The sequence below is a fragment of the Anomaloglossus baeobatrachus genome, chromosome 3, assembly GCF_048569485.1.
Source record: "Anomaloglossus baeobatrachus isolate aAnoBae1 chromosome 3, aAnoBae1.hap1, whole genome shotgun sequence".
Taxonomy (NCBI): domain Eukaryota; kingdom Metazoa; phylum Chordata; class Amphibia; order Anura; family Aromobatidae; genus Anomaloglossus; species Anomaloglossus baeobatrachus.
In genome coordinates, this window is record NC_134355.1 from 77,892,087 (window position 1) to 77,910,649 (window position 18,563).

General features: G+C 48.3%; 1 protein-coding gene across 1 annotated transcript in view; it reads left to right on the forward strand.

Moving 5' to 3' along the window:
• The window catches only part of LOC142297175 (uncharacterized), a 143,270-nt gene that overhangs the window by 29,723 nt on the left and 94,984 nt on the right, over positions 1 to 18,563 (forward strand). Inside the window, exons 7-8 of the mRNA XM_075341444.1 lie at positions 3,471 to 3,556; positions 17,884 to 17,964. Of these exons, the coding sequence (XP_075197559.1) occupies positions 3,471 to 3,556; positions 17,884 to 17,964 (167 nt within the window). The remainder of the gene's footprint in view (positions 1 to 3,470; positions 3,557 to 17,883; positions 17,965 to 18,563) is intronic.

Consider the following 18,563-nt stretch of genomic DNA (forward strand, 5'->3'; position numbering starts at 1 on the left):
AGGTGGCTATATTGGTCACTAAATTTTTGGGGTTTTGTTTTTGCATGTCAGAAATGTTTTATTTCTAAATTTTGTGCAGTTATATTGTTTACCTGGTGAAAAGAAACAAGTGAGATGGGAATATATTTGGTTTTTTTTAAGTTGGCTAATAATTCTGCACAATAATAGTTACCTGCACAAACAGATATCCTCCTAAGATAGCCACATCTAAAAAAAACCTACTCCAACTTCCAAAAATATTAAGCTTTGATATTTGAGTCTTTTGGGTTGATTGAGAACATAGTTGTTGATCAATAAAAAAAAAAATCCTCTAAAATACAACTTGCCTAATAATTCTGCACACGGTGTATATGTGTGTTTATGGAGAGTCCAGATAGTCTACTGAAGCTTTACAGAGAGAATCTGCTGAGAACTTGCTTTGTACTAGTCATTTCAAATGCATAGTACACAGCTGTAATAACACAGAGAGGGTCTGATTCATGGCATCCATGTTTCAGGCAGCATGAATCTGCTGTCAGGTTCCCTTTCACTTAAACTCTGTGTGCTTAAAGGAGTTCTCCAATATAAGTCCACAAGTCTATGTAACTGCAAACTTATAGATCCTCACATCACGTGCACTGTGCGTTGTGAGGATTCGCCAGTTTCAGAGCTGGGAATGGCGGTCACATGGCTGTGAGTATAGGTGGTCATGCATGGATTTGGTGAAGGTCCAGCGCACGGCGAAAACACAATAAACAAGAATTTCACCACGATAAACAAGGAGTAAACTGGGGACACTCTAATAACGGTTGGCCGTAGCGCTAGTGAGAGAGAAGATGGACACCTTCTCCACTTACCTGCAGCTGTACGCAGCTGTACCCTGCACTCCTAGCCAGTCCCTATACAAGGTTTTTCACCTGTCGCCGAGCAGGAACCAGAAGCCCTCAGAAACCCTGCAGTAAGCCCTTGCTCGTGAGCTGGCAGGTAAGGGATGCTAGCCCCACCGCTGCATTAATACAACATGAAGGGGAAGGTACGACAGACAGGGGAAACAACAAAAGGATAAGCTTAGCTTCATGGCTGCAGTCAGTAACCAGGACTGCAGCCTTCACACCTATACTGCAACAAAGGCTCAGAAGCTCCTTCCACCTTCAGGCTCAGCTTCAGACTGGAATCAGAATAACCAGCACCCTCTACTGTGATATGTGACCATATATAGGGGAAGGCAATGGTCACCAGCTGGAAACACCTGAGGCCTGGAGTCAGAAGCTGCTGCAAAGCAAAACTGATTTGTTGGCGAACTGTTATATGCTATTTTGGTGTGCGGGGGAGATATCCTTGTTGGTTGTTTATTTCCTCCCTTTACTTTATTTCTCCCTGAGCATGTATTGTCTCTTCCCCTGTATGTGCTTGCAGTGAGTTTGAGTCTTGGTTTTCCCCTGTCTGTGGGTATTTGTGGGATTCATTACTCCTGTCTCGGCCCTCTCCGGGGGGTGGGGGAGAGGGGGTGTTAGACTAGGGCTACTCAGCAGTCAGGGCTACGCTGGCAGTCCAGACCTTGCTGCCATTTGGCGTACCTCTGGAATAAAGGACAGTTTAGGGTCCTTAATCTGAGGGCCAGTCTAGGTGCCCCTACTCCTATCGTATCACACCCTGTGATATCACTTTTTCATTTTACCCATAATCTGTAGAATTCAATTGAAAAATAAACAAATCTATGGGTGGAAAAAGAAAATTATACATGAATATCATATACAAAAGAATATGGATTCCATTTGGACGCTGCTATTTGGAGATTAAAGGCCTAGTTTTAGTAATAAGTTACCAGTTAGGCCCCTTTCAGACATCCGTGTTTGATCAGGTACAAGCCACACGCGTTGGTATGGTCATACATTGTGTCACACGTGTGACATGTATTTGCATACGTTACACGTACCGGAGAAAACACTGGTACTTGAAATGAAATAAAAAGATTTTCTATACTCGCCTGTATCCAGCGCTGTTTTCTTCGGCTCTGCTGTCTCCTGCTTCTGACCCCCACTCATTATATTCATTGATTATTCACTGCACTGAGGACCTTGAAGCCGGAGCATCGCGGGGACAGCATCGCAGGGACAGGTAAGTATCAAGCAAGCAGTGTGTGTGCAATGACGTCCAGGAGGTCATTGGAGTTCCCAATGAACTCTGATGACGTCCTGATGACACCCCTGTGACACCTACGCTACAGCAGATGTTACCACGGTGACTTCACGGGTTCATCAGAGTTCATTGGGAACTCCAATGACCTGGACGTCACTGCACACACACTGCTTGCTTGCTGAAAACTCACCTGTCACCGGTGATGCTGTACCCGGCGATGCTGTTCCCGGCAGTGCTGTTCTCAGTGCTTTCACCGCAATGCTCCGGCTTCCAGGTCGTCAGTGCAGTGAATAATCAATGAGTATAATGAGTGGGGGTCAGACGCTGGAGACCGCAGAGCCGAAGACAACAGTGCTGGATACTGGTGAGTATAGAAAATCTTTTCATTTCAAAGACCTGTGTTTACTCTGGTACGTGTCACACTGATGTCACATGGATCATATCAGTGTGCGATCCGGGTGACACCCGTGCTGCCGGAGAAAAAACGGACATGTCTCTGTGTGTACGCGTGGCCCCACGAGGGGTCACACAATCCGTGTGAAAACACGGCCGTGTGAGTAAAGCCCCATTTACACGCAACGACATCGCTAATGAGATGTCGTTGGGGGTCACGTAATTCGTGACGCACATCCGGCGTCGTTACCGGCGTCGTTGCGTGTAACTGCTCTGAGCGAGTGATAACGATCAAAAATACTCATCTTATCGTTGATCGTTGACACGTCGTTCATTTTCAAAATCTCGTTGGTTGTTGTAGACGTAGGTTGTTCGTCATTCCTGAGCCAGCACACATCGCTACGTGTGACACCCCGGGAACGACGAACAACAGCTTATCTGCGTCCTCCGGCAACGAGGTGGGCATGTCGTTAATGTGGCTGGTCACCGCCCCTCCGCTACTATTGATCGACCGCTGTGTGACGTCGCTGTGACCGCCCCCTTAACGAAGAGGTTGTTCGCCGCCCACAGCGACGTCGCTAGGAAGGTAAGTACGTGTAACGGGTGTTAGCGATATTGTGCGCCACGGGCAGCGATTTGCCCGTGACGCACAAACGACGGGGGCGGGTACGCTCGCTAGCGATATCCCTAGCGATATCGGAGCGTGTAAATGTGCCTTAACTTCAGAGAATAACATGGGTACGTGTGGCATCCGTGTTAAAAACTGATGTCACATGTACCTGAAACACGGACGTCTGAAAGGGGCCTAAATATATAAAGACACCCTATTCAAGTCATTAATTCTATATATTTACCTGTGTACCGTTTGGAAGGTAATAAATTCTCATTGTCACATATGTACAATATCCAGTTATACAATTACATCAAGACTGAGATTCTTTTGTTTTGTTATTTTGCAGGATGTGCAGACGTGGTGCCGCTGTCTGATTTTGGTAATCATGCAAGGAGCTGTCCATGTAAACCCCAGACTAAACTGGATCCTAAGGTTAAACATGGTTACCGTCTAATCAATATTTGTTTTTATTTCATATTTTTGTGATAACTATCATAACATACATTTTTTTTTACATTGTGTACTTGAAGTAAAATTATAATATATGTTAAAAAAAAGCAAAAGAATAGCATTTCCCTATTGATGAGAATACATATTGTATATGTACATGACCTAAACAGTCTTGCAGAAATGTTTTGTAGAAAAAAACATGACTGAGAAGAGACCCAAGGTTTGGGGCTTCAGTACCGCAGCATGTTACCAGGGTACTACTGTCTTGTAAAAAAAAAGAAAAAAAGTCTGACAGTAAAGAATAGCTTACAAGTACTTTGTATGGCCCTATATATGGTATATCTATGAAGACTGAATCATACAACTTGTACAGAAATGTAATAAACCCTGGTGTATAATAATAATAATTATTAATTTATATAACACCATTCATTCCGTGGTGCCCCTGAGGCTCAGGTCGCCACAGGGTACTGCACCCCACTTAGGGTGTGGTGCTGATCATGTATCCAAAAGGAGGTCGGTACCGGTTTCATCATCCACAACCACATACACACATGGGTTGTCCCTTCCCCACTGGGGACTGGGCTAGGGTCGGGTATAAAAGGAGTTTACAACAGTGTGTGGCATTTACAGGATGCCATCATAACAGGGGCCCCAATCCACCAGCTTAAGACCTGGGTAGCAGAGGAGTGGCCACCAGGGGGACTTAGGAGTTACACACACAGTTTAGAGTTTATAGGGAGTTCTCCAGCAAGAGTGACAGTGAGTAGACGTGTTTCCCGATAGGAGTTTAACGGTCGCTGAGGAAGATACCGAGTCAGTTCCCCCAGGACCAGCGCTGTTCAGGGTGCAGCACCCTGGGGTGGTGTAATGCCACATTGCATCACCAGATTCTGCTGGACGGAGAGGTTCCATGCTTCTTCAACCACCCAAATTTCCAGAGCCAAGTGGCATATAGGACTCCCGGGGCCCAGATCACAGTCAGACTCAAGGGGATCCTCGCTACTGGCATAGGGAACAGTACTCTACCTATTACGGAAGGGACTCTAAGTGCTATAAGCCACAGGGACCCGCACTAAAAGCGCAGTGAGGAAGGGCCCACAGACTACCGGACCGGTTCTGACCTCCCGTGGATTCGGGATCGACCTGAGCCCATCATGGCAGTGACCAGTGTGACTGGGCTGGGAGCTGAAGTTGTGAGTAAACTACATTCTGAACCCACAGAGACTATGTTGGCTTATCCTTACCGGCGCCGCCGCTCATTAAAACCCTCATCATCCATCCGGGGCCCGCCCTGCCTGTGGGGAGCGACACCATCATGGCTGCCATAACACCTGCCCCGGCGAGGAACCCGGCAGCGGCATCTACTCCCTGGCCACATACGACAAGTGGCGTCATGACAAACTTTCCCAAATACCCCTCTTCCCCCACCATTTACTGTACGCCTCGGGGCAACGGAACCGGGAAGGCCACCCCGTGACAACACCTGACCCGACCTTAAACGGCCCAGCAACGAGTAGGTTAACCACCTGCCCTGTGGGGCGCTACAATTCCACAGCACTTTACATACATCAACAACACTGTCCCCATTGGGGCTCACAATCTAATTTCCCTTTCAGTATGTCTTTGGAGTGTGGGAAGAAATCGTAGAACCCAGAGGAGACCGACACAAACACGGGGAGAACATACAAACTCCTTGCAGATGTCGTCCTTGGTGGGATTTAAACTCAGAACCCCAACGTTGCAAGACTGCAGTGCTAACCACTGAGCAACCGTGTGATGTCGAGCTCAATATAATCAATCATTTATGTTATTGTTTTTAAGAATTTTTGCTGAAGGATTTTAAACAATAACTGGAAAGGGGGGGTCTGGGAACATGCGAAAATCAAAAGGGAAAAAAAAACAATATTATTACCTTTTTTAAGGGTCTAAATATAACAACTCCCATTTCATGAGCTACCTAAATGGAGAAAGGGAAGGTCAAGACAACAATGGAGAAAAGATAAGGAAAAGAAGGGGAGATGGGGGAAGGAAGAAGGGGGGAAGTTGGAGAGAATAAAAGAAGATCATTTGAGTCCGAAAAGTCACTAAAATCAAAAGATTTGAAATACATGTATGGTGGTTGATAATTATAATATATATATAATATTATAATATTTTATATATATATATATATATATATATATATATATACAGTTAGGTCCAGAAATATTTGGACAGTGACACAATTTTCGCGAGTTGGGCTCTGCATGCCACCACATTGGATTTGAAATGAAACCTCTACAACAGAATTCAAGTGCAGATTGTAACGTTTAATTTGAAGGTTTGAACAAAAATATCTGATAGAAATTGTAGGAATTGTCACATTTCTTTACAAACACTCCACATTTTAGGAGGTCAAAAGTAATTGGACAAATAAACCAAACCCAAACAAAATATTTTTATTTTCAATATTTTGTTGCGAATCCTTTGGAGGCAATCACTGCCTTAAGTCTGGAACCCATGGACATCACCAAACGCTGGGTTTCCTCCTTCTTAATGCTTTGCCAGGCCTTTACAGCCGCAGCCTTCAGGTCTTGCTTGTTTGTGGGTCTTTCCGTCTTAAGTCTGGATTTGAGCAAGTGAAATGCATGCTCAATTGGGTTAAGATCTGGTGATTGACTTGGCCATTGCAGAATGTTCCACTTTTTTGCACTCATGAACTCCTGGGTAGCTTTGGCTGTATGCTTGGGGTCATTGTCCATCTGTACTATGAAGCGCCATCCGATCAACTTTGCGGCATTTGGCTGAATCTGGGCTGAAAGTATATCCCGGTACACTTCAGAATTCATCCGGCTACTCTTGTCTGCTGTTATGTCATCAATAAACACAAGTGACCCAGTGCCATTGAAAGCCATGCATGCCCATGCCATCACGTTGCCTCCACCATGTTTTACAGAGGATGTGGTGTGCCTTGGATCATGTGCCGTTCCCTTTCTTCTCCAAACTTTTTTCTTCCCATCATTCTGGTACAGGTTGATCTTTGTCTCATCTGTCCATAGAATACTTTTCCAGAACTGAGCTGGCTTCATGAGGTGTTTTTCAGCAAATTTAACTCTGGCCTGTCTATTTTTGGAATTGATGAATGGTTTGCATCTAGATGTGAACCCTTTGTATTTACTTTCATGGAGTCTTCTCTTTACTGTTGACTTAGAGACAGATACACCTACTTCACTGAGAGTGTTCTGGACTTCAGTTGATGTTGTGAACGGGTTCTTCTTCACCAAAGAAAGTATGCGGCGATCATCCACCACTGTTGTCATCCGTGGACGCCCAGGCCTTTTTGAGTTCCCAAGCTCACCAGTCAATTCCTTTTTTCTCAGAATGTACCCGACTGTTGATTTTGCTACTCCAAGCATGTCTGCTATCTCTCTGATGGATTTTTTCTTTTTTTTCAGCCTCAGGATGTTTTGCTTCACCTCAATTGAGAGTTCCTTAGACCGCATGTTGTCTGGTCACAGCAACAGCTTCCAAATGCAAAACCACACACCTGTAATCAACCCCAGACCTTTTAACTACTTCATTGATTACAGGTTAACGAGGGAGACGCCTTCAGAGTTAATTGCAGCCCTTAGAGTCCCTTGTCCAATTACTTTTGGTCCCTTGAAAAAGAGGAGGCTATGCATTACAGAGCTATGATTCCTAAACCCTTTCTCCGATTTGGATGTGAAAACTCTCATATTGCAGCTGGGAGTGTGCACTTTCAGCCTATATTATATATATAATTGTATTTCTGAACATGTTTTTGTAAACAGCTAAAATAACAAAACTTGTGTCACTGTCCAAATATTTCTGGACCTAACTGTATATATACTAGAAGGTGGCCCGATTCTACGCATCGGGTATTCTAGAATTTACGTATTGTGTAGTTCATGTATGATTTTTGTTATATATATATAGATGTTGTTGTGTGTACTTACCAAGTGTTTGTGTAGGGCGCTGTACATGTTCTGGGTGTTGTCTGGGTGTGGCGGGGGGTTAGAGCGGTGTTGTATGTGTGTTGCGTGTGTTGCGTTGTTTGTGGAGCGCTGTGTGTCTGTAGCGTTGTGTGTGTGTTGCGCGGTTTGTGTGTGTGTGGTGTGTTTTGGGGGGAAGTATGTTTTGTGCAATGTGTGTGTTGTGCGGTATGTGCGTATATTTGTGTATGCCGCGGTGTTTGTGTGTTGGGTGTTGTGTGTGTGCAGCGTTGTCTGTGTGTGTGGGTGTCTGTGTAGGGCGGTGTTTGTGGTTCCCAGTGTGTGTGTGTGTTGTGCAGTGTGCGTGTGTGTGTGTGTGTGTGTGTGTGTTGGGGGGAGGTGTGCACCTCCCATCGTGCTACATCCCCTATGCTGCGCACCCCCATCGTGCTCCATCCCCCATGCTGCACACTCCCCATCGTGCTCCATCCGCCATGCTGCGCACTCCCAAACGTGCTCCATCCGCCATGCTGCGCACTCCCAAACGTGGTCCATCCGCCATGCTGCGCACTGCCAAACGTGCTCCATCCGCCATACTGCGCCCTCCCCATCGTGCTGCATCCCCCATCCTGCGCACTCCCAAACGTGCTCCATCCGCCATGCTGCGCACTCCCCATCGTGCTCCATCCGCCATGCTGCGCACTCCCAAACGTGCTCCATCCGCCATGCTGCGCACTCCCAAACGTGCTCCATCCGCCATGCTGCGCACTCCCAAACGTGCTCCATCCGCCATGCTGCGCACTCCCCATCGTGCTCCATCCGCCATGCTGCGCACTCCCAAACGTGCTCCATCCGCCATGCTGCGCACTCCCAAACGTGCTCCATCCGCCATGCTGCGCACCCCCCATCGTGCTCCATCCGCCATGCTGCGCACCCCCCATCGTGCTCCATCCGCCATGCTGCGCACTCCCAAACGTGCTCCATCCGCCATGCTGCGCACTCCCAAACGTGCTCCATCCGCCATGCTGCGCACTCCCAAACGTGCTCCATCCGCCATGCTGCGCACTCCCAAACGTGCTCCATCCGCCATGCTGCGCACTCCCAAACGTGCTCCATCCGCCATGCTGCGCACTCCCAAACGTGGTCCATCCGCCATGCTGCGCACTCCCAAACGTGCTCCATCCGCCATGCTGCGCACTCCCCAACGTGCTCCATCCGCCATACTGCGCACTCCCAAACGTGCTCCATCCGCCATGCTGCGCACTCCCAAACGTGCTCCATCCGCCATGCTGCGCACTCCCAAACGTGCTCCATCCGCCATGCTGCGCACTCCCCATCGTGCTCCATCCGCCATGCTGCGCACTCCCAAACGTGCTCCATCCGCCATGCTGCGCACTCCCAAACGTGCTCCATCCGCCATGCTGCGCACTCCCAAACGTGCTCCATCCGCCATGCTGCGCACTCCCAAACGTGGTCCATCCGCCATGCTGCGCACTCCCAAACGTGGTCCATCCGCTATGCTGCGCACTCCCAAACGTGGTCCATCCCCCATGCTGTGCACTCCCAAACGTGCGCCATCCGCCATGCTGCGCACTCCCAAACGTGCTCCATCCGCCATGCTGCGCACTCCCAAACGTGCTCCATCCGCCATGCTGCGCACTCCCAAACGTGGTCCATCCGCCATGCTGCGCACTCCCAAACGTGCTCCATCCCCCATGCTGCGCACTCCCAAACGTGGTCCATCCGCCATGCTGCACACTCCCAAACGTGCTCCATCCGCCATGCTGCGCACTCCCAAACGTGCTCCATCCCCCATGCTGCGCACTCCCCATCGTGCTCCATCCCCCATGCTGCACCAGCATCAGCCTCTCTGCCCGCAGCATCAGCCTCTCTGCCCGCAGCATCAGCCTCTCTGCCCGCAGCATCAGCCTCTCTCCTCCCAGCATCAGCCTCTCTCCTCCCAGCATCAGCCTCTCTCCTCCCAGCATCAGCCTCTCTCCTCCCAGCATCAGCCTTTTCTGTCCCTAGCATCAGGCTCTCTCCTCCCAGCCTACCCCAGCCTCAGCCTCCCCCAGCATCAGCCTCTCTTCTCTCAGCCTCCCCCTCCCAGCCTTCCCCAGGATCAGCCTCTCTCCTCACAGCCTCCTCCAGCACGCCGTGCTCCTCTGCCGACACAGATCCGATCTCGCACACACACACTCACACACACACTCACACACACCCGATCGCATACACTCACACACACCCGATCGCATACACTCACACACACCCGATCGCATACACTCACTCACACACACATTGACGATATTGCACATACGCGCTCACAACATCCGGAGATACCACATGCTCCTGGCCATGTGATCCTCCGGCAGGTCCTGGAAGGTCACACCACAGTATCGCCGCCGAGAAGCAAGCGATATCCCAGGATTTTGTGAGTGTGTGGATGCGATGTGATGTGTGAGGTGTGTGTGAGAGTGAGTGTGATCTGATGTGTGTGTGTGTGTGTGTGTGCGTGCATGTTCCGCCGCTGCAGGAGCTTGATGCGCTGGTAACTATGCTACCATGGTTACCAGCGTATCCCGTCCCCCGCTCGCACGGGAGCCCACACCAGCATACGGCGGCAACCCCAGCAATGCGAGGGTATGTGTCGGCTGGGTTGGCGGCGTACGCTGATGTGGGCTCCCGGGGGTACAGTACTCACCTGGGAGTCGTGGCTCCGTGTGTCGGTCGGTTCGGGGAATGCGTGCGGGGCCAGAGCGAGCGTGCATTGCGTGAGGGGGGTGGGGCGTGGGCGAGTTGCCTGGGCGAGCGGCCAATCCGTGCGGGGGGGTGGGGCCATGGCGAGCCCAGCGGCCAATCAGCTTTGTGTCACCGTAAGGACACAATTTTGGAGCAAGACAGACAGACAGACAGACAGAATAAGGCAATTATATATATAGATATATATATGTATATACTAGAAGGTGGCCCGATTCTACGCATCGGGTATTCTAGAATTTACGTATTGTGTAGTTCATGTATGATTTTTGTTATAGATATATATATATATATATATATAGATGTTGTGGTGTGTAGTTACCAAGTGTTTGTGTAGGGGCTGCACATGTTCTGGGTGTTGTCTGGGTGTGGCGGGGGGTGAGAGCGGTGTTGTATGTGTGTTGCGTTGTTTGTGGAGCGCTGTGTGTCTGTCGCGTTGTGTGTGTGTTGCGCGGTTTGTGTGGGTGTGGTGTGTTTTGGGGGGAGGTATGTTTTGTGCAATGTGTGTGTTGTGCTGTATGTGCGTATATTTATGTATGCCGCGGTGTTTGTGTGTTGGGTGTTGTGTGTGCAGTGTTGTCTGTGTGTGTGGGTGTCTGTGTATGGCGGTGTTTGTGGTTCCCTGTGTGTGTGTGTGTGTGTGTGTGTGTGTGTGTGTTGGGGGGAGGTGTGCACCTCCCATCGTGCTCCATCCCCCATGCTGCACACCCCCCATCATGCCCCATCCCCTATGCTGCGCATTCCCCATCGTGCTCCATCCCCCATACTGCACACCCCCCATCGTGCTCCATCCCCCATGCTGCGCACTCCCCATCGTGCTCCATCCCCCATGCTGCGCACTCCCCATCGTGCTCCATCCTCCATGCTGCGCACTCCCCATCATGCTCCATCCCCCATGCTGCGCACCCCCCATCGTGCTACATCCCCCATGCTGCGCACTCCCCATCGTGCTACATCCCCCATGCTGCGCACTCCCCATCGTGCTACATCCCCCATGCTGTGCACCCCCCATCGTGCTACATCCCTCATTGTGCTACATCCCCCATGCTGCGCACTCCCCTTCGTGCTACATCCCCCATGCTGCGCACCCGCCATCGTGCTCCATCCGCCATGCTGCGCACTCCCCATCGTGCTACATCCGCCATGCTGCGCACTCCCCATCGTGCTACATCCCCCATGCTGCGCACTCCCCATCGTGCTACATCCCCCATGCTGCGCACTCCCCATCGTGCTACATCCCCCATGCTGCGCACTCCCCATCGTGCTACATCCCCCATGCTGCGCACCCCCCATTGTGCTACATCCCCCATCGTGCTACATCCCCCATCGTGCTACATCCCCCATGCTGCGCACTCCCCATCGTGCTACATCCCCCATGCTGCGCACCCGCCATCGTGCTCCATCCGCCATGCTGCGCACTCCCCATCGTGTTACATCCCCCATGCTGCGCACTCCCCATCGTGCTACATCCCCCATGCTGCGCACCTCCCCATCGTGCTACATCCCCCATGCTGCGCACTCCCTATCGTGCTACATCCCCCATGCTGCGCACTCCCCATCGTGCTACATCCCCCATGCTGCGCACTCCCCATCGTGCTACATCCCCCATGCTGCGCACTCCCCATCGTGCTACATCCCCCATGCTGCACACTCCCCATCGTGCTACATCCCCCATGCTGCGCACTCCCCATCGTGCTACATCCCCCATGCTGCGCACTCCCCATCGTGCTACATCCCCCATGCTGCGCACTCCCCATCGTGCTACATCCCCCATGCTGCGCACCCCATCGTGCTACATCCCCCATGCTGTGCACCCCCCCATCGTGCTACATCCCCCATGCTATAATAGTTCTCCTATTATACTCAGAGAGGAGTATAATAGGAGGACTGTAATAGGAGGAGTAGTCCTGGGGGGAGAGGAGTATAATGCCGGCTCCCTGCACATGTGGACCTTAGTTACCCGATGTGTATAATGGTTACCAGCGTTCACGGGCTCCGTCAAGATCCCAGCATCGCAAGGTTATGTCTGGCGCTGCTGGGATCGTGACGGAGCCGGTGTAGAAACAAGCGATATTCCAGGATGTTGTGATTGTGTGGATGTGATGTGTGAGGTGTGTGTGAGAGTGAGTGTGATCTGATGTGTGTGTGTGTACTCACCTGGGAGTCGGAGCTCCGTGTCAGTTGGGCCAGAGCGAGCGTGCATTGCGTGAGGGGGGCGGGGCCTGCAGAGAGTCGGGGCGAGAGGCCAATCCGTGTGGGGGGGGCGGGGCCATGGCAAGCCCAGCGGCCAATCAGCTTTGTGTCACCGTAAGGACACAATTTTGGAGCATGACAGACAGACAGACAGACAGACAGACAGACAGACAGAATAAGGCAATTATATATATAGATATACATATATATAATATATTATTATAATATAACTAAAAAGAAAACAACTAAGGTGTATTACTAACATGGAATATACTAATTCAATGGGAAAATTGAGTTCCAAGAAGCCCACCTAGCATGGTATTTTTTTAACCCCTTCACGACCGCGGGCAGTGAAATTACGTCCTATTTTAACGTGAGTAACGACCAGGGACGTAACTTTACTGCTTAAACTTCATTTGTTTGCCGTGGCCATAGCAACGGCTTTCAAACGATGTCCCCTGCTGTTTCTTACAGCAGGGGACCTTTGCTTGACCCCAGGGGAGGTGGCATCACCCCCCCCATCGACGATCGATGTGATTGGCTGTTCAAATCTGAACCGCCAACCACATCGTTCGCACTAATTTTGGCAAAAATAATGCCTGAATTAGTGCGATACTGTGAGATCCGGCTATGAGATGCCGTAGCAGCTGCAGCAGATCATAGGTGGACCTCAAACATGCCACCCCCAGCCCCTGCAGCACTGATTGGAGCGATCGTGCTATGACGTGCAATCGCTCCAATCAGCGTGCAGTGGGGCGGTCTGATCTGCAGGTGGCCGCCCTCCCCAGCCCTGTGCTGGTCTGGGGAGCCTCCCCCAACATGTCTGCAGCGTGGACTGGCTGGTACTTGTGATACCACGCCACCGCTGCTGCTGCTGCCGCCGCCGCCGCTGCTGCTGCCACCGCCGCCGCTGATGTGACTGCTCCTGCTCCACGTGAGTACTGTGCTCACCTTGCAGCCCGTGCACGCTCCCGTTATGGCCCCTGTGCACTCCCGTGATGGCCCCTGCCCGTGCCCCCCTGTGATCTGCCCCCCCCATGCCCCGATCTTCCCCCCGACATCTCGATCTGCTCCCCCCGCGATCTGCCTGCCTCCTCTGTGATCTCTATTCTGCTTCCTTCCTTCTTTGCTTCTCCGGTATCCCCCTCTGCTCTCCCTCTCACCCCCCCTCTGCTCTCCCCCCGACGTCATCTTACCTGCCTTCACCGGGTTGTCCGAGGTCTTCACTGGCCCGATCACATCTGCCTCCATAGCTGGGTCCTTCCTGGGTATTCTGCAGAGCTGTCCAATGTCCTGCCTGCTGCTCCTGTAAAGCTGTCCATCTCGCTGGCCTTCTGTTCCTCCTGCAGTTCTTCTGGTCAGTGATCCTCCTGCTAATCCTCTAGGTACTGAGTATAACTTTTTTTTTTTTTTCTTTCTGTATCCCCTGTCCATTTCTATACCTCATCCGTCCGTGCGTCCCGCCGAGCGCTAATCAGGGATGCAGATAACGTATCTGCATCCGTGGTCCGTTTTCGGCGGTACTTGTTTTTCCGTATCCCCGACGCTTTTTGTATCGCATCAGTCCGTGCGTCCCGCCGAGCGCTGATCAGGGATGCACATAACGTATCTGCATCCCTGCTCAATTTTTGGCGTGACTTTTTTTTTTCTCGTATCCCCGACGCTTTTTGTATCGCATCAGTCCGTGTGTCCCGCCGAGCGCTGATCAGGGATGCACATAACGTATCTGCATCCCTGCTCAATTTTTGGCGTGACTTTTTTTCCGTATCCCCGACGCTTTTTGTATCGCATCCGTCCGTGCATCCCGCCAAGCGCTGATCAGGGATGCACATAACGTATCTGCATCCATGATCAATTTTTGGCGTGACTGTTTTTTTTTTCCGTATCCCCGACGCTTTTTGTATTTCATCCGACCGTGTGTCCTGCAGCCGCCGATCAGTGCACCGCGTCTGTGCGTTTGAAAAGTCAAATGGCGTTCCTTCTCTTCTGAGCCCCGCCATGCGCCCAAACAATTGATTTCAACCACATATGAGGTATCTGCGTACTCAGGAAAAATTGCACAATATGTTTTATGGTGCATTTTTTCCTGATACCGTTGTAAAAAAAAAAGCTACCTGATTGATGCAAAAATTTTGTGGTAAAAAAAATAATAATTTTCACGGTTCAACGTTATCAACTTCTGTGGAGCCCCTGGAAGTACAAGGGGCTCACCAAACATCTAGATAAATTCCTTGAGGGGTCTAGTTCGAAAATGGGGTTATTTGTGGGGGAGCTCCACTGTTTAGGCACCATAGGGGGTCTCCAAACGTGACATGGCGTCCGCTAATGATTCCAAACAATTTTGCTGTCAAATGGTGCTCCTTCTCTTCTGAGCCAAGCCATGCCCCAAACAATTACTTTCCACCCCATGTGAGGTATCTGCGTACTCAGGAGAAATTGCACAATACGTTTTATGGTGCATTTTTTTCTGATACCCTTGTCAAAAAAAAGCTACCTGGTTCAAGTAACAGGTTTGTGGTGAAAAAAAAAAATGTATTCATGGCTCAACATTATCAACTTCTGTGGAGCCCCTTGGGGCTCACTAAACATCTAGATAAATTCCTTGAGGGGTCTAATTTCCAAAATGGGGTCACTTGTGGGGGAGCTCCACTGTTTAGGCACCATAGGGGGTCTCCAAACGTGACATGGCGTCCGCTAATGATTCCAACCAATTTTGCTGTCAAATGGTGCTCCTTCTCTTCTGAGCCCCGCCATGCGCCCAAACAATTACTTTCCACCACATATGAGGTATCGTCGTTCTGAGAAAAAAATGCACTATAAATTTCATGGTGCATTTTTTCCTGATACCCTTGTGAAAAAAGCTACCTAGTTGAAGCAACAGTTTTGTGGTGAAAATTTTTTTTTTCTTTTCATGGCTCAACGTTATAAACTTCCTCTGAAGCCCTCAGGGGTTCAAAGTGCTCACCAAACATCTAGAAAAATTATTTGAGGGCTCTAGTTTCCAAAATGGGGTCACTTGTGGGGTAGCTCCATTGTTTAGGCACCTCAGGGGGTCTTCAAACCCGACATGGCATCCGCTAATGAGTCCAGCTAATTTTGCGTTCAAAAATTCAAATGGCGCTGCTTCCCTTCCGAGCTCTGTCGTGCGCCCAAACAATTGATTTTTACCACATATGGGGTATCAGCGTACTCAGGAGAAAATGCACAATAAATTGTAGGGTGCACTTTCTCTTTTCTCCCTTGTGAAAATGAAAATTCTATGGCTAAAGTAACATTTTTGTGTTAAAAAGTAAAATTTTCATTTTTTTCCTTCCACATTGCTTTGGTTACTGTGAAGCACCTAAAGGGTTAATAAACGTCTTGGATGTGGTTTTGAGCAGTGTGAGGGGTGCAGTTTTTAGAATGGGGTCACTTTTGGGTATTTTCTGTCACCTCGGCCCCTCAAAGTCACTTCAAATGTGATGTGGTCCCTAAAAAAAATTATTTTGTAAATTTTGTTGGAAAAATGATAAATTGCTGATGAACTTTGACCCCTTCTAACTTCCTAACGAAAAAAAATTTGTTTTGAAAATTACGCTGATGTAAAGTAGCCATGTGGGAAAGTTTATTTAGTAACTATTTTGTGTGACATATCTCTCAGATTTATGGGCATAAATTTTCAAAGTTTGAAAATTGCAAAATTTTCGCAAAATTTTCTAAATTTTCACAAATAAATAAATATCGGCCTAAATTTACCACTGACATGAAGTACAATATGTCACGAAAAAACAATCTCAGAATCGCCAGGATCCGTTGAAGCGTTCCAGAGTTCTAACCTGTCAAAGTGACACTGGTCAGAATTGCAAAAAATGGCTCGGTCATTAGGGCGTTTTAGTGGCCGGGGGGTGAAGGGGTTAATATTATTCTTTACGACAAAGACGACTTCAAATAAATAATGAGTAGATACAATTTCTATAATGTTAGTGTTTGAAGGAATTTCTGCTGATTTCTATTTGTAGCAAATAAGGTTTTTTGTAACTGCAAAGATATGTAAAGCAATGTATCTTATCTCGGTTGGGAGAGCTTCGGCCTGGAGGGAAAGAAGGGACAAATGGGGAGAAAGATTACGTGTCCTTCTTAATATTGTTCAAAAGGACATTTATGTTTTGACAAAGGGAAATAAATCTAAATAATAATAATCTTTACTTCTATAGTGCCAACATATTCCAAAGCACTTTACAATTCAGAGGGTCCTATACAAGCAAACATAAGTAACAGTTATAGAAGATACAATAATTAAAGCAAAAATGACAACCCTGCCCGTAAGAGCTTACATTCTACAATGGGGTGAGGTGGGGGTTACACTCATAACTGTCAGCTATCGCTCCTTGCTCCTCCATACACAAGAGCGCTCGGCCAGACTCCTCTAGTGGTGCTTATCTCCCAGAGAACAAAAGGATCAGATGATATGAATATGACGTGGTGGATCTTATTCTGCCCTGATATCATCTATCAGTCGGTAGGTCTCCCATACACATTCAACTGGCACCTGATCTCTCCGATATCAATGGGTTTGGCCGACTTTAATGTTTATTGTTGCCTCTAGCCAGACTCGCGGCTTATCTCCAGCTGAAGCAAATTATCAGGTATGAAAAAAATCCGTATTCCTAGTCCATCTTTACCCTGACACCTGCTTTTGTGAGGTAAAACATTTCCCTGCCTGTTTTTAAAAAATATTTTACCTCAAGACATTACAGAACACAAATTATTCTTTCTTTGAGGTAAAACATTTTCTAAAAACAGGCAGGGAAATGTTTTACCTCACAAAAAGAATGAGCGATGATCCTATTCTGTATTGTCTGTATACTTTTTTTCCTTCCTCCCCTGCCCAGGAGCTGGGGTATGATCAGACCACGTCCCTGTACGGTCAGACACGGCCATTACACAGTACATAGCAGGAACACATATATAAGATTATCTCAGCACAGGAACATTGTTTTTAATCACATCCGATTGGGGAAATTATCATTCTTCCAGGATTTATTGATTAAAATGAACTTTAAAATGAACTTTGTTGATATAGACGAATCCTTTAGGCTTTCAATTCACAATTTTACACATAAAAATGAAGTTAGGGAATGCTATCATAGACTTTCCTCTAAGAATGCTTACCTGAAGACAAAAGTATTTTCAGAACATATTTTCTCTTCCACGTATTACTTTAATGTTTCCTTATGCTCCAAGAGAAACTCCGTCATTTCTGTTGAGCTCCACTAATCCTTCCAAACTAAAGGTCATTTACAATATGTCCTCCTGGCCAGGGCTGTGTGTTATGTATTTGGATTAATTACTACTAAGGTGTAACAATATCTCCTGTGTTTTGTTACCAATAGCAGAATACGTGGTAAAATTTTATTATTCACCTTTTTAATATTTTTTTTTTAGACTGTAACAGATACAGATTGGTATAAAGAAGAGTTTTCCAACATTGGATCCTCAGAGCCTCTTCTTCATCATACAGTACAGGTAAAGAATGATGTCCTATCTTAGAATCCAGGCGATTACTAACTCGTACTTGTAAGAAAGTTCAATTCACATTGGAAATAGTAATGTTGTGGTGAACGGCAATGAAGGACCCAGTGTAGCAGGCCAAATTAGCCCCATCCTAAATTAAGCCCGGCTATAGTTTTGTCCAGGCCAGAGTGTACCCTGGGGACTAACTGTCTTAGCCAAACTATACCCCATGGTGTAAAATAGCCTAGGCCAAACTATACCCCTCCAGGCCAAAATCTGAAATCTGGGTATAGTCTGGCCCAGGTTACAGTAACCCGGGAAATAAACTCTATATCCGGGGGTGTAAAATAGTAAAGTGCTTACATTGAACTGACAGTAGATGACGCTGTCCCATCAGTGCATAGTTATATGTAGTGTATTATAACTTGTTATGTATGTTTCTCTTTGCTCTCTATGACACCAAACGTTTTTCAGTTTTGACAACTGTGGAAGACGAACTGTATGACCAGCTTTTGAGACTCTTCACTGTAATACAACAAAAATACCCCCAGTGGATCTACGATATACCTCCATTGAAATGTGTAAATGCCAAGTACCAGTTCAGGCAAATA